Here is a 16,898-nt window from a genome sequence, read left to right as displayed (position 1 = left end):
GTATATGCATATAACGGAATATTATTCAGCCTTAAAACAGAATGGAATTCTGTCACATGAAATAACATGGATGAACCTTAAAAACATTATGCTAAGTGAAACAAGCCAGTCACAAAAGGATAAATATTATATGATTCTATTTATATGAGGTACCCAAAGTAGTCAAATTCATAGAGACAGAAAGTAGAATGGTGGCTGGCAGGGGCTGGGGAAGGTGGTAATGGGGAGTTAATGCTTACTGCTTAATGGGGAGGCTCAGTTCAGGAATTCATGATAAAGTTCTAAAGATGGACGGTGGTGATTACTGCACAACAATCATATATACTTAAAGCCACTGAAATGTACACTGAAAGTGGTTAAAATCAATTTTATGGCGCGCGCGCACACACACACACACACAAATAAAACACTGGGGTTCGTTCATATAATTAAGCTTTAACCACACCAGGTAGCTGAATAAAAAAGTGAATAGGATGTTGAGGTTGATTCATCAATATTTTAAAATAAAACTCAAAATACAACAGAAACATTACACAATCATAGAACAATATGAGAAAGCTCTCTCTTATATTTAAGTTTGAGATCCAGAGTAACATGACCCTTCCCAGAACTTCAGGAAACCATTTAACAAATATTTTTCTAACATAGAAAACTGATAATTTTTTTAAGATTTTTTTTAATGCTTATTTTTGAGAGAGAGAGAGAGAGAGAGAGAGAGAGAGAGAGAGACAGCAAGTGAGCAGGGGAGGGGAGGAGCAGAGAGAGACAGAGATACAGAATCCAAAGCAGGCTCCAGGCTCTGAGCTATCAGCCCAGAGCCTGACATGGTGCTCAAACTCACAAGCTGTGAGATCATGACCTGAGCTGAAGTTGGACACTTAACCGCCTGAGCCACCCAGGCACTCCCAGGAAATTGATTACTTTCAAATTAAGAAAAGACAAAAAAGCAGAAAAGAAATAAAACCTATCTAAAACTTACTGTTCAGAACCTTAATTGAGTCCATTTTGAGCATTATAATATACTGTAGTATAGAACTATGGAGTGAACTCATCTACTGGGAGCCTCAATTTGGAATAATATAATAGAAATGCCATTGCTAGAGCCAGTCTTAACAATTCAGCAGAATTAAGTTTTCAGGAACTGTATAAGCCAGTTGTTAAACATAGTGATTGTTAAAAATTAAATTATACAAATTTACAATTAATTAAATTAAAAAAGGTAATTAATACAATTCACTACTTCCTAATTATTTTACTACATTTTACTGTGTATGCTTTTGAGGTTTGTTACTGCATCTATGTGGTGGAAATATTATACCAGGGTGTGGCACTGTGCATCTCTTCCCAATTCCATGTTCAGTGACATCATGTTGGTAGGCTGAAGTCAGCCATGGTGGGAGTACTTACACTATGGAAATCGACACATGTTATAAAAATCAGGGGTTACTATATTTTACTTATTTTAAAGGGATGTAAAATAAACAAAAAGACATGTGTGACATGGAACCTATCTGTCCCACAAAGCCTAAAATATTTACTCTTTGGTCCTTTACAGAACAAAAACAAAAAAAGCAAAAACCTGCCAATCCCTGGCTAAGAGTGATGGAAACAAGGTTAATAAGGCCATCAAATTTAAATGTGTGCTTGTCACAATCATCACATTGCACATAGCACAGAAAATTAAGGCCTTATATGTTTCCAGTATTTAAGAATTGATTCAGCAAAGACATCACTGATGAATGTACGAAGTCCTGCCATGCTTTCACTCCTGTACTTTCACCTTACTCAAATATTGAAAATATCAACTAACATTCATGTCAGAATTACACCTGGGGAACCAGCTGTTAAAATTTTATCAGTATACCACCAGAAAACAATAAAAAATACTGCATGCAAAAATTTTTACATATAGAGTACAAGAGTGCTGGACTAGAACGGAAGGAATTGGGTTCTAATCTTAGTTTTGAACTTGAGCAATTTACTTCATCAGTTTTCTGTATTTCTCAAATGAATCGAGAAAAAACCTTAATAGTCTCAAAGGAGACTCCCGATAATAGAACATTACTATACAAGGATTACTTTTCAAGGTTTGACTTGTACATTTAGATTTGGTTTTTATTTCTATTTCTATTTATTTTAGTTATTTATATTAAAATTCTTTATCATTGTACATAGCAACACCAAGATCCACTTTTCCTGCCAATAGAGAGATAGGGGCAAAGTGAGGGGTTCACATTATTATTTATATTCAATATAATTTGAGATAATCAAAATTCTAGCAGCTGTCTTATCTTCCTAAAATAGTCAGTCTGCAGCAGTCACTGGGCCACAGCTGTGAGGAGAAAAGGGTCACTGCTGCTATCCTAAGTTCTTTAGCCAAGTCTCAAGAGTCTCAACCTCCCAGCTGTGCACTATTACCATAAAAAAGACCAGCGTAGCTTTCACAGTACTTATATTTTGTAGCTTGTCTGACAAAGTCTAGCCATAACTTTTATTTTTTTTCAATATATGAAATTTATTGTCAAATTGGTTTCCATACAACACCCAGTGCTCATCCCAAAAGGTGCCCTCCTCAATACCCATCACCCACCCTCCCCTCCCTCCCACCCCCCATCAACCCTCAGTTTGTTCTCAGTTTTTAACAGTCTCTTATGCTTTTAGCCATAACTTTTAAATAGGATGACTCTCTTAGTGCCCACACTTATAGTGGGTAAGCTTTGAAAGAATCCTACTCCTAGAAGAGACTCCCGAGAAAGTGGCCTAAGTAGAAAAAAGCGGTAATCCAACAGTTACTATCTCACAGTGATTAGTGGAAGGACAGATGGATTCTAGTCTCCAGAAATGTTTAGCCCTAATGCAGTGGGGCTATAGAGTACTCCCAAAGTTCAATGTCCCAATACTCAAGATCTGGCAGCCTTTCTGGTTCAGAACCATAGCAGCTACAAGTGGTTATCAGATAAATGGCCCTAGTGGAAAGCAGGATACAACAGGCGCCAAATGTTGCTACTTAATGGAGAAGGATGAAGTATTCCCTGTGAGTCATGCTGAATGCAAGACAGGTCCAGTCTTCCTAGGAATTCAGTTTGATGTGAATTCTTTATAAATGTACTCCTAACAACCATCTGCACTATTTTCTAGTTGCCACTATCTAGCTTAGTATTAGGGTTTGGCACAATTTTCCCCCCTTATGTTTCATGAGGTCTAGCACAGAAGGGTTCTTTCCAGCTTATTCTGTCCTCTTTCCCATACTTGAGCAATAAGAGTCCCAGGGGTTCATACCTGCTGTCTTTCAGAGTGTCGGGAGTCATCATCAGGACTACAGAGGAATTCAAGGACCTGGTCAAAGGAAAGGTATTTTTTTTATTGGAGACTAGCATGCATGCCGTAACATTGTATAATGAAAACAACAATAACTACCCCTTCTATATCATCAATTCATCCATACTCAGTCATAACAAATACCACAGATACATGGTGTCTTCCCAACTGACTGGCCTATTACATGGCACCACAGGCTCAAGTATGCTATCAATTTAATATGTATCTTATCTTTACTGTTCAGAAACATGGCTGGAAGGCAGCGCTACCAGCACACCTTAAGATCCCTGATACCATGGACCAAGAAAAGCACGGACTTCAGAGTCAGGCCACTTGGATTTCAGTCTCAACTTTATTAACATGTAATAATAGTATTTATTGCTAAGAATCACACTTACTAAGTATGATCCTGGATGAGTGACATAACCTCTCCAGGCTTTAGTTTCCTCATCTGCAGAATGGGGGTGCTCGGGGAGCACTGAGTTAACATACACATATAAAACTCTAGAAGAGAGCCTGGTGTTATAAAGTGCTCAATAAATGCTTGTCATTATTGGCAACTTTCTCCACAGATAAAGTGTTTGTTTTTTTTTTTTTTTTTTGGCCACCCATGTATTGATATGCAGGAGCTATTTAACTGGGATTAAGAGAGATCTTCAAAGTCAAAGTCATTTGTAGGGACATTGAGACTTTCTAAAAGAAATCTCTCTTACAGATGATCAACATCAGAGACTTGCTACCGATGAGATAGGTGACTTCTAAAATTGAAAAATTCTTGAGCAAAGAATTCTAGGCAATTCAGAGAACACAATTAAAAGAACAAAATCTCTATAAACCAATCTCCACAAGCCATACCCCCCATGATACCAAGTTACTAAGAAAAGTCATACTACACAGGCACAACATTAAAAGAAACAACCAATTTAATCCAAATTAAAACCTCAACAGGTTTCTACCTGAAAAGACATTTATCTAGTTTTTTATATTAAGAAACTATATAGTCCAGTGAACTTTTCTGTGAACAGCAAACAGCATAAAAACAATTCTAGCTCTCATCATTAAAGACACTCACCTGATCAAAAAGGGTTCTGTTTACAAACAAGGTATTGTCAGGCTTTGCAAGCTGCCGGGCAAGGAACGTAAAGAGACACCCGACTTGTGAAGGAGTAAAATCTGAATTCTCCACCATAACCTAATGAGCAAAAGAGACCATTTATTCAATACATCAACTGGTTTGACACAAAATTATACCATTAGAAGGGGAAGAGGGAGCCTCATTACTGGAGACTCATGGAAAGATTCTTTTATAGGCTATGCAACGATTGAGTTCAATGTCATTTAGAGAAGGAGCAAAAACTATTCATATTCTGAAAGGAAAACATTTTCATGATTTTTGGCATATTTCTAGGCACAATTTGGGTAAGAACTGAATTGCAAGAGAGGTGATTTCAAAGAAATAATAATCATGTTTCCCTTTGGAATTCTTAAAAGAGAATCCTACTAAAGTGAAATTTAAATTAAAGTAAACCTACCAAAAAGCTGCCTACCAACACAGAGAGAACAAAGTCATTCTGGGGTTTAAAACTAAGGTAACTTGAAGGCACAGGAAAAGATGTCCAACATCACTCATCATTGGGAAAATACAAATCAAAACCACCATGAGGTATCACCTCACACCTGTCAGAATGGCACGTATCAAAAAAATAAATAATCCAAGTGTAAGCAAGGATGTGGAGAGAAGGGAAGACTCATGCAGTGTTGGTGGGAATGTACATCAGTGCAGCCACTATAGAAAACAGTATGGAGGTCCCTCAAAAAACTGAAAATAGTATTGATCCAGAAATTCCACTTCTAAGTATTTATCTAAAGAAAACAAAAACACTAATTCAAAAAGATATATGCATCCCTGTTTACTGCAACATTACTTATAACAGCCAAGATATGGAAGCAACTTAAATTCCATCGATAGATAAATGGATAAAGATGTGGTATTTACGGGGCACCTGAGTGGCTCAGTTGGTTAAGTATCCGACTCTGGCTCAGGTCACAATCTCACAGTTCGTGAGTTCAAACCCCACATTGGGTTCTGTGCTGACAGGGTGAAGCTGCTAGGATCCTCTGTCTCGCTCCCTCTCTGCCCCTCCCTCGCTTGCCTGCACATGTGTGCGCTCTCTCTCAAAAATAAACATTAAAAATTTTTTTAAAAAAAGAAGATGTGGTATTTATATACAATAGAATATTACTGAGCCACAAAAAAGAATGAAATCTTAACCATGTGTTACAACATGGATGGACACTATGCTAAGTGAAATAAGTCAGAGAAAGACAAATACCATATGATTTCACTTATTATGTGAAATCTAAAGAACAAAACAAAACAGAAACAGATGCAGAACTAACTGAGGGTTGCTGGGGGGTGGAGTGGGGAAGGGGGTTGAATAAAACAGGTAAAGAGGATTAAGAGGTACAAACTTGCAGTTATAAAACAAATAAGATACAGACAGGAAATGTACAGCATAGGGAATATAGTCAATACTACTGTAACAGCTTTGTATGGTAACAGATGGTAACTAGATTTACTGTGGTGACCATTTCATAATGTATGTAAATACTGAAATGACTATGTTATACATCTGAAACTAGTACAGTATTGCATGTCAATTATTCTTAAATAAAAACACTTTTTTAAGTAAGATAACTAGAGAGTGAAGGCATCCCAAAAAAGACGTCAGCTAGCCCAGCAATCAGTGAAGTGAATGGCTTCTGCCCTGTCTATAAGCAGTTCCTTAAACAGATGGTTTCATATAACGGGCTGTTTATGATCACACACAGTTATCAAACCATAATCGTTCCTCTGCTTTAGGTGAGCTCTCGTCTCCTGAGTACCTCCTATGAGTGAGATGGTATAGCAAATACCTTCAAGGAAATTATGAGCAAGAACGCAAGGTGAAACAGGTAACAAATCTTAAATAAAAGGTACAATGCAACTAACATTGTCATAAAGGAACAAATGGCTACAAAAGCACAGTAGGAAAAATGAGAGAAGGAATTTGAAAAGAAATGAGGAAAGTAGGGGAATGTCAGATGAGAAAGTAACCCACGACAGAGAGAAGACTGTGAGCAAAAGCATGGACACTGGAAAATACAAGTGCATGCAAAGAAACTGGATTTCTTTAGAGTGCAGCCACATGCAAGAGGAGGAGGGAGATATTAGATTGAAAAGATGAGGCCTTGAATACATTCCAAGGAATCTAGAGTTTATTCCATAAAAAAACTGGGGCTCTATTGACCATGTTCAACCATGAGAGTTTATCATCATCAGGATTGGGCTTAGGAAAATTATCCAGTTGGAGAACAGAGTGAAATAACACAAGGAAGAATTAAAAGGTAGGGAGCCCAAGCAAGATGCATATGACTGCAATGGAGTCTCTCCTCCAATGGATAATTGGGGTCCGAACTAGGGCAGTGATCATGAAAACAGAAGCAGGAACAGGTGCAAAAGACGCCACCGGAAAGAGGCAACAGGACAAGGATTTATCTGTGTGGAAATGTGTGGCTTTTAAAAAGGAGGAATAAACAATGACAGACCTTGAGCCTGACAGGCAGGTAGGACGATGATGCCATTAGCAAAGAAAGAAAATACAGAAGACAGGGAAGGAAGATCAGGCATTGTTTTGAATTAGCTAAACAACAAATTGTCTCATCTATCGAAAGTCCTAAGTCCCCTCTCCCACTCTCATTCAAAGATAAAATGTAAGATTCCTCCTGTTATAAAACATTCCCTTGGGGCCCAGCTTTTGGCCTACCTCCTTGTACTTTGCTAGCAGTGTATTCCTTTCTTTAACTCTCCTTGCTTTAGTCCAGCAAACACAGCTTGTTCAAGTACATAATTCAGCATTACCAGAGTATGAGAATATTTCAAGTTATAATCTGTGTATGTGTATATCTAAATTCTAATTGATAATAGATAATTCAAAGAGCTTTCTCCAGCTTTAAAATACTCAATCATCACTCCCTTTCAGTGTACAGGTGCTTTCCTGGGACTCAACTCTTGGGCCCAGCCAGTGCTCCTCTCTGCTTATTTAGCCCTTTCTTCCGGTTTCTGGGTGTGAACTCCTTAATTATATGATCCTAGAAATAACTCCTGAGAAAAGAGTTCTAACTCTCAGCCAATTCCCTTGCCACCTCAGCAAGCGTCTAACTGGTTATCATCCTCGAAATTCTGGCCCCTCTGTGTTTCCTTTCTTACCTATTCCAGGGCCCATGCTTACAAAAATTCTGAGTAATCTTATACAAAGTCACAAATTAACAGCTTTTTACTTCTACGTCTGTAGTCATGCAGCACACATCATATCACCTTACATTCAATGTTCATCCAGTGTTCCCTGGTCACTGCCTACATTCCTATTTTCACTGGCCCCATCAGTACTACACTTGTTAGTGCAACTCTTTCACCAAAAATGAGAAAAAAACTCTCAAAAGTTCATTCTTCATTGACGCAAGATAAATACTACCAAAACAATATACAAGTATAGCAATTCACCAACTCTAATAGTTTAAGTACTTTATGGAGCTTCAGGCTCTTCATTTGGATCATTCCTCCAACTTAGTATAGTTTTAAATTCAAATTCCAATTCAATAAACTTGCAAACATGCCTTGAACATCTACTAGCTTCCATTGCGCTGGACACGTTAAAACAAGGATACACATAAAAAAAAAAATCTTCACAGTCTCTATCTATAGGAAACTCAGTCCCAGGCAGGAAAACATAGATGTAAACAATTACCATACAGTGCGCCGCATATAGTATAAAGTGTTGTATGAACACACAGAAGGGGCAACTAATCCAACTGGAAATACGGAAGAGGATTCTAGATTCTAAAAGAGTTTCTCATGGATGATATTTGAGTTATGCCTTGGACAATGGTTAGGAATCTGCCAGGCAGAGAAAGGGAAGGAAAGGCATGATGGGATAAAAGAAAACTACACAAAGAACTTAAGACATAAAGATGACACAGAAAGCTCATGAATTGCAATAACTTAATATAGTTGAGAAGTCTGTAATATAGAGAGTGTGTTGCAGGTGGTGTGGTGGAGATAGGAGAGAAAAGTTACAGAGAAGTAGTCAAGGACCAGAAAATATAGAAGGATCTTGGATGTCATGTTAAACAGCTTTAGATGAGTATGGCAGAAACTAGTACTTGTGCTCCAACATCTGTTCTTCCTTCCTAACTTAGAAACAGAACTCCTCATTTTAGGCTAAACACATGGTAACCCACAATACAGAGTACATTTCTCAGTCTCTCTTAGCAGCTGAGAAGCAATATATCTAAGTTCTGATCAACATGTTATAAGCAGAATTGTAGTACACAACTTCTAAAAAGTTTTCTTAAAGAGAGGGAACTCCTTTCTTCATCTCTTTCTGCATTCAGGCTGGTTAGAATGTAGAGGTGATGGCTGGAACCCAGGCAGATATTTTGGACCAAAAGACAGAAACCATGTACTAAGAATAGTAACAGTGAAAGCAGAAGGCATCTGCATCCCTAATGAGTTTGTGAAGCCACTCTACCAGATCAGGTTGCCTACCTGCAGACTCCCACGGAGAAAAATAAATTCCCATCACAATTAAACTATCGTTACTTTGTATTTTCTCTCACAGCCGTACTCAATTCCAACTGATCCAACAGGGAGTCAGAGAAGAATAAAGGAAAGGCAAGATCACAAATTAAAGGAAGACAAGATTAGGTATTGAGAGACCATTTAGGAACTCCAGGTAAAAACTCTCCATACTACCTACCTGGATCAAACTGGCATTCTTTGGGGGCTTAGCAAGCTTATTCTCATATTCATCACTGCCTATCTTACAAGGTTAATAAATAGCTCAATTAAGATAATGTATATACACGTGCTATGAAAATTATAAAGAACTATTATAAATGTAATGCATTAATGTCATACACAATTAGAGAACATTTAATTTTGGTATCTTGTCCAAAATAATTGAAAACTCCCTAAGAGGAAGAAATCTCCATTCTACAGCCAAATGAACAGGATGAAAATTCTAAGCTTTCAACTAACTACAAGAAACTGGCCTGGTTCAAACTGTGCAGATGGAAAGGAAAAGCATCTGTCTCTGCATTCATTCATTAGCAACAGCATGGATCTCAAAATAGCTTTGGACTGAATTTAGTTAGATTTAAACTGAGATGATCTTCTCTGTGCCTCTAATCATTCTGAAGTGTTACCACCATCTCAGTGCCACGGTCAAACTACAGCAACACAGCGATGCTGGTCTGAGACAGAAGAAGATTCTTCACATTAATTATTTTCTTAAAGCATTCTGAAGTCAGTCACCATTATTTCACAAAATCATATTAATATAGTAATTACCACAAAATGCATCTCTCAAGGGCAGTACCCTGTATCCTAGTAGCAAGTCTACAGCTGAGATACAGTAACAATTTTTTTTTGAATTAATGGTTAGTTTTTCACTCAGGTTTGGAAGACAAAGACATCACAACAAAATTTCTTTGGACATACTGCTTTATTAAATAAGATTATTAAATAAGATTATTTTTGCTATAAAACAATTCAACTTTCTTAAACATTAATACAAAGACATCTATTCTCTGAGTACTCACTTTCAACAAAATGTCCACAATTCGTTGTTGATATTCTACAGCTTGCTTGTCATTTTTAAAATCTTCAAAAGTCTAACAGGAAGAAATTTTTAAAAATTATTATTTGTAAAATTTGAAGGAAACAAGATATTAATTTCTTACTATTAGGCAGGTAAAATCCCAAATAAGATAACCATTCCTCATCAGGTTTTTCCTTCTATACCTTTAAATAGTAAGTTGTTTTTAGTAAGTTAGCCAGAGAGCTATAGCAGTTAATACTGCATGGTATTCTAGGACTTTAAAACCAGATAACAAGCATAAAAATATAGTAACTATCATACAACCAAAGAGTGGCTTCAGAAAGGAGGGCAAAGTTTACAGGCAATGAAAAAGAAGAAACACTAAGGGTAAGAGGCAAATTTATGAACAAGGGCTTGAGAAAATACATGTTACATGCTCAGCCATCATTCCATTTAGGCTATTTAGAAATAATAACTGAAGTACAGTTTATTAACTTTCATGAAAAATAACTTTCATGATTTTCATTAAAACTAAAAAAAAATGGGGCGCCTGGGTGGCGCAGTCAGTTAAGCGTCCGGCTTCAGCCAGGTCACGATCTCGCGGTCCGTGAGTTCGAGCCCCGCATCAGGCTCTGGGCTGATGGCTCAGAGCCTGGAGCCTGTTTCCGATTCTATGTCTCCCTCTCTCTGCCCCTCCCCTGTTCATGCTCTGTGTCTCTCTCTGTCCCAAAAATAAATAAACGTTGAAAAAAAAATTTTTTTTTAAAAAAACTAAAAAAAAATGATGTTCAATGACAGATTTTTTTTTTTTTAAATCATGGTAAAACTGTCACAATGTTAAAATCCTCAAGCCTACATATAAGGACTAAGTATCCCATTTTCAAAACACGCCAAGTACAGCACTCTTATGTCCTTGCACAAGTAGAGCCAGATATATTTAGAACAAAACATGTACCAAAGTAAATGACAGCATCGGATTCTGAAAATACCTAGTACCTATAAAATGCATATATGAAGGAATTAACATTGTTTTCACTACCAAAAAAATTAAAACAAAAATATTTATTGAATAATAAAAGTGATGAAAAGACTTGAAGATCTTTCCTGTGGTTTTCACTTAGCACATGTGGGTCTTAGAAATACAGCAGTAATTTAGTGCTTATTTTCCTGAAACAATAAAATAGACCACATAGTGTCCCAAGAGATTTAAAAAAAGGAATTTTAAAGCCATGAACTTTCAAGACTACATTATGGTTACATTCAAACCAAAATACTGCTGTTCTTTAGGTAGGCCCTAAATTTCCCCAACTTCTGCAATAATACTTTGGATGAGTATGCCCTTCCTTCTCCTCTCTTGACACACACTAAGTGCTTTAAACAAATGATGCTCATCTGTCTACTTAATGACAGAAAAATAAAATCTTTTCTTTTTTTAAAGCTCTTTCTTCAACGAGACTGCTTTGCTGCCAGTTAGTTGAGAAAAGTTGAGATGAGTTACCAAGGAGACTGCAGGAACTCTCAGTCTGTAAACTCAAACAGAACATATTTTAATGTTTAAGTGGGTTAAATTTTACCCTGCCTGAAGACAGAAAGATGAACTACAAAGTCTCTCAGTTCTATCTTCAGGTTTATGAACACACTAATATACACTAATACAAACACATACCTCCACCCTCACCTCAGCCTGCCAAAATGAGATGTCACTCTGCAGGTACAAATAAAGGTACTATCTGCTACAAGTGCTATTTAACTAAAAATCATGGAGAAATTAACATATGTATTAAAAACAACAGCAGTGACAGCTAGTAAGAAAAGAATTTCTTATCCATTTTCCTTTTGGCAGCATGTATTCACTGCTTTGAAACATATTGAAAGTTTACTTGTATAAATATAATTAAGTGGTGATATACTATAGTATGAATATTATGATATATATAATGACATATTTTGGTTGTAGTTTCCAGCTGCCACTAAAATGACATGTCATTGTCATTATCACTCCATTGAAGATGCTTCCAATTATACAATGCTTGTTGGAGGAATAACATGTCCTAATGGAGAATGACAGTTTGTGAAGCACAAAGACCTACAAGCCACCCAAAAGCACAGACATGACCACAAGTAAAGTAAGAGAAATTGAATGCATATATGAAGAGAACTAATAAAATTTAAATAAAAAAGTAAAAGAGATCAGAGAAAAGATGACAAATAGAGAAGATAAAGAAAATATAATATACAAATAATTGTAGTTTAAGATGAAACAAAATAATGAAGTAGAAAAACCATTTAAATCTGTAATTCAAGAAGACTTTCTTGAAATAAAAGGACTTGAATTCACACATTGAACAGGCCTATAGTATACATGGTATGACCCAGAAAAGTCAATTCTGAGTGATATCTTAGAGTAAAACTATCAGTCTTTAAAGACAAACTAGACTGGGAGAAAACATTTGCTAAGCTTATGTAATCTGACAAAGAACTTGTATTTCAAATTTGTAAAGAACTTTCAAACCTAGCAAGAAAATACACAATTTTTAAAAATATGAACAGATATTTCACCAAAGAGAATATATACAGGTGACAAACATGTCTTCTCTGCTAATATATTTTAATGAAAAGATGCTTACTGACATTAGTTAAAAGGAAAATATAATTAAAATGATAATTAGATACCACTATACACCTTTTAGAATGGTCAATTTAAAAAAATAAACTATAGCAAGTGTTGGTGAGATGAAGGAACAGACTGATACCTATACTACTAGCAGGAATGTAAAATGGTAGAACCACTTTAGAAAACAGCCTGTCAGTTTCTTACAAAGTACAATAAAACACTTAACAAATGACCCAGGAATTCTAGTCTTTGGTATTTACTCAAGAAATGTATGTCCACACAAAGACCCATATGTAAATGTTCATAATAGTGGTGTTCAAAACAAGAACCAAGAACCATCTACTGGTGAACAGATCAACAAACTGTACACACATAAAATGGAAAATTACACAGCCATAAAAAGGAACAACCTGGTTCAGGAGAATATGACAGCAGAGTAGAAGGATCCTAGACTCACCTAGTCCCATAAATACAACTAGATACCTATCAAATCATCCTACATACCTCAGAAATTGACCTGAAGATTGACTGAACAACCTCCACTAAAGGGAGAAAAGAGGCCACACTGAAGATGGTGGAAAGTGTGGAGACATGGTTTAGAAGAGAAACAGCAGCTCCTTTGGAGGGGAGGGAGCCGTAGTCTTGGAGAAGAATGAGAGAGAAAGGAGCACACAGGGGAAAGCACAAGGAGAACGTTTCTCCAAACCCATTAGCTTGGAAAACAAGAGGGGCTGAATTTCACGAATTCTTGCAATCAGCAGGGCTTAAAGCCTGGAATTTTATTTTTATTTTATTTTTATTTATTTATTCTAATATGAAATTTATTGTCAAATTGGTTTCCATACAACACCCAGTGCTCATCCCAAAAGGTGCCCTCCTCAATACACATCACCCACCCTCCCCAGACTCTTAAAGACTGAAAACAAACTGAAGGTTGATGGGGGTGGGAAGCCTGGAATTTTAAAGGTCACAGACTTAGCTGTGATAGAGCTGGAGGGCACTGAGGGGCTCCTGGAGAGAAGGTAAGCAAGCAACTTGGGGGCAGACAGTGTGGAAGCAGCAATCTCAACAGTGGCTGAGGCACATGGCGGTGGGCGGGGTGGGGGGGGGGGATGTACATTATTTGCTCTTCTCAGAACTCTTCCTGGAGAGGCAGCAGTCATGGACACACCACACCTCTTTGGGAAACAAAGGAGCTGGCTAGTGCTATTTTCTTCTCTTGCCCCTCAGCAGAAACACAGAGCCACGTGTGGGAAGCAGTGCAGTTCTGACACCGGCTGCCCAACTTGCTTACAACAAGCCCCACCCCTCTGTACTCTGGTGGAACTGCCCTTCTCAGTCACGCCTGCATCAGTTCCAGCACAGTGGCCCCCCCCCTTAGAAAACCGACACAAACCCCCTGCCCATACCACATCTCCCGACCAGAAAGTTTTGCAAGCCCTCAGTTCCAGTGGAGGTGGTGACAGGTCTCATTCCACAAGCAGATCAGAGCACCCTTAGTTAAAACTGCCCACATGCAGGCCAGGACCAAACATTGTCTATGGCAGGCAAGGAGAGCTTCTAAGACCACTGGCCTGAAGGATAGAGCAACCAGAAAACAACAGCAGAGCAAACAAGCACACACTAGATACATTCCCTGAAGCACTAGGTGGGCCCTGGGCACTACATTACCTTAAGGCCATTACTTTCAGGAGCAGGACACATAACTAGCATTTCTAACACACATAAGGCAGAGATTTAGACAAAATGCAAAGACAGAGAAATTTATCCTAAGTAAAAGAATACGATAAGGCCGCAGCCAGAGATTGAAGTGAAAGTGATATAAGTAACATGCCTTACAGAGAATTTAAAGCAACAATCACAAGGATACTCACTGGGTTTGAGAAAAGAAGACATCAGTGAGACCCTTACCACAAAGATAAGAGTTAAAGAAGAATCAATCAGAGACAAAGAGGGCAACAAACAAGATTAGAAACATTCTTGATGCAATGAAAAGCAGGCTAGAAAAGCAGAAGAATCAATTAATGACCCAGAGAAAAAGTAAAAGAAAGTAATGAAGCTGAACAAGAGAGAAAGAATTATGTTAAGACCAGACATAGGGAACTCAGGGACTCTATCAAATATAACAACATTCATATTACAGGAGCCCTAGAGGAAGAGAGAGAAAAGAGGGCAGAAAATTTATTTAAAGAAATAATAGCTGAAAACTTCCCTAATCCAGGGAAGGAAACAGACATCTAGATCCAGGAGGCACACACAACACCCATCAAAATCAACAAAATCAGGCCAACACCAAGACATATTGTAATTAAATTTTTAAAATATAGCAGTGAAGAAAAGAATCTTAAAAGCAACAAAAGAAGTCATTACCTTACAAGGGAAAATCCATAAGGCTATCTGGAGATTTTTCAACAAAACTTGGCAAGCCAGAAGGCAGTGGTTTGATATATTCAAAGTGCTGAATGGGAAAAATCTGCAGCCAAAAATACTCTATCCAGCAAGGCTACCATTTGGAATAGAAGGAGAGATAAAAGCTTCACAGACAAACAAAAACTAAAGGAGTTCGTGACCACTACACCAGCCCTGCAAGAAATAGTAAAGAGGACTCTTTGAGCGGAAAGGAGAGGACAAAAGTGACAGTATAAAAGCACAAAACACAAAGCAGTAAAAATGAATATTTCTCTAATATTCAGCCAAACAACTCACACAAGAAAAAGGATATAAAATACAATAACATATACCCAAAATGTGCACAAAAGGGAAGAGAATGGATACAAAGTTGAACAACCATCAACTTAATAAGAACTATTATTTGCAGAAGAGGTTATATACAAACCTAATAGTAACCATATATCAAAACCCACTAATAAACATGCAACAAACAAAGAGAAATCCAAATATATCACTAAAGAAAATCAGCAAAACTCAAGAGAAAGACAAGACAGGATCAGAGAAAATCTCCAAAAACAACCACAAAGTAAGTGATATGATGGAAATAAATACATATCTATCAGGAATAACTTTGAATGTAAGGGGCTAAATACTTCAGTCAAAAGACATAGGGTGTCAGAATGGATAAGGAAACAAGACCCATCTACATGCTGCCTATATAAAGACACCTTCAGACTGAAAGTGAGGAGATGGGAGAAATATTTATCATGCAAATGGATGCCAAAAGAAAGAGTAGCAATACTTAACACTGGACAAACTGGACTTTAAAACAAAGACTGTAACAAGAGACAAAGAAGGGCATTATATAATAATAAAGGGAGCAATCCAGCAAGAAGACGACATAACAATTGTAAATATGTATGCAGCAAACAAGTAGCACCCAAATATATCAAACAATTGGTAACAAACAAAAAGGAACTACTTGATAATAATACAATTATAGTAGGGGACTTTACCACCCACTTAGATCAATGCACAGATCATCTAAACAGAAAAGCAACAAGGAAAGAATGGGTTTAAATGATATACTGGATTAGATAGACTTAAATATATATTCAGAACATTCCAACCGAAAACAGCAGAATGCACATTGTTTTCAAGTGCACATGGAACATTCTCTAGAATAGGTCACATATTAGGTCACACAACAGGCCTCAACAAATGCAAAAAGATTAAAATCATACCATGCACCTTTTCTGACCACAACACTATAAAACTAGAAGTCAACCATAAGAAAACATTTGGAAAGACCACAAATACAGGAGGGTTAAACAACATGCTACTAAACAATGAATGTTCAACCAGGAAATCAAAGAAGAAATGAAAAAAATACATGGACACAAATGAAAATGAAAACACAATGGTCCAAAACCTTTGGGATACAGCAAAAGGAGTCCAAAACTTTATAGCAATTCAGGCCTACCTCAGGAAGCAAGAAATATCTCAAATAAACAACCTAGCCTTACAACTAAAGGAGCTAGGAAAAGAACAAACAAAATCCAAAAACAGTAAAAGGAAGGAAATAATAAAGATAAGACCAGAAATAAATGAAACAGAAACTAAAAAATGGAACAGGGGCTGAATGAAACCAGGGGCTGGTTCTTTGAAAAATTAATAAAATTGATAAACTCCTAGGCAGTCTTCTCAAAAAGGACCCAAATAAATCACAGTGAGAGTAGAGAAATAACAACCAACACCACAGAAATACAAACAATTATGAGAGATTATAAAAAACTATATGCCAACAAATTGGACAACCTAGAAGAAATGGATAAATTCCCAGAAACATATAAACTACCAAAACTGAAATGGGAAGAAGCAGTAAACTTGAACAGATGAATAACTAGCAAAGAAATTGAAACAGTAATCAAAAA

General features: G+C 37.0%; 1 protein-coding gene across 12 annotated transcripts in view; it reads right to left on the bottom strand.

Annotated features, from left to right (window-relative positions):
* The window catches only part of VPS8 (VPS8 subunit of CORVET complex), a 256,338-nt gene that overhangs the window by 127,217 nt on the left and 112,223 nt on the right, over window positions 1-16,898 (bottom strand). For 11 of the 12 annotated variants that reach the window (XR_005792281.1, XR_005792282.1, XR_005792283.1 and 8 more), the window contains 3 exons: window positions 9,961-10,032; window positions 4,391-4,510; window positions 3,280-3,336 (listed from right to left, as the gene is read on the bottom strand). Coding sequence is in view for 9 of the 12 variants with exons in the window: in XM_040480980.1 (XP_040336914.1) it covers window positions 3,280-3,336; window positions 4,391-4,510; window positions 9,961-10,032 (249 nt within the window). In the remaining 3 variants the exon portion in view is untranslated. The remainder of the gene's footprint in view (window positions 1-3,279; window positions 3,337-4,390; window positions 4,511-9,960; window positions 10,033-16,898) is intronic. The other variant, XM_040480982.1, reaches the window with a different exon arrangement.

This window comes from Herpailurus yagouaroundi, unplaced genomic scaffold (assembly GCF_014898765.1).
Source record: "Herpailurus yagouaroundi ecotype Mexico unplaced genomic scaffold, PumYag 159, whole genome shotgun sequence".
NCBI classification, from domain to species: Eukaryota; Metazoa; Chordata; class Mammalia; order Carnivora; family Felidae; genus Herpailurus; species Herpailurus yagouaroundi.
The sequence above is the reverse complement of the archived record's forward strand: the minus strand, read 5'-3'. Positions and strand labels throughout refer to the sequence as shown.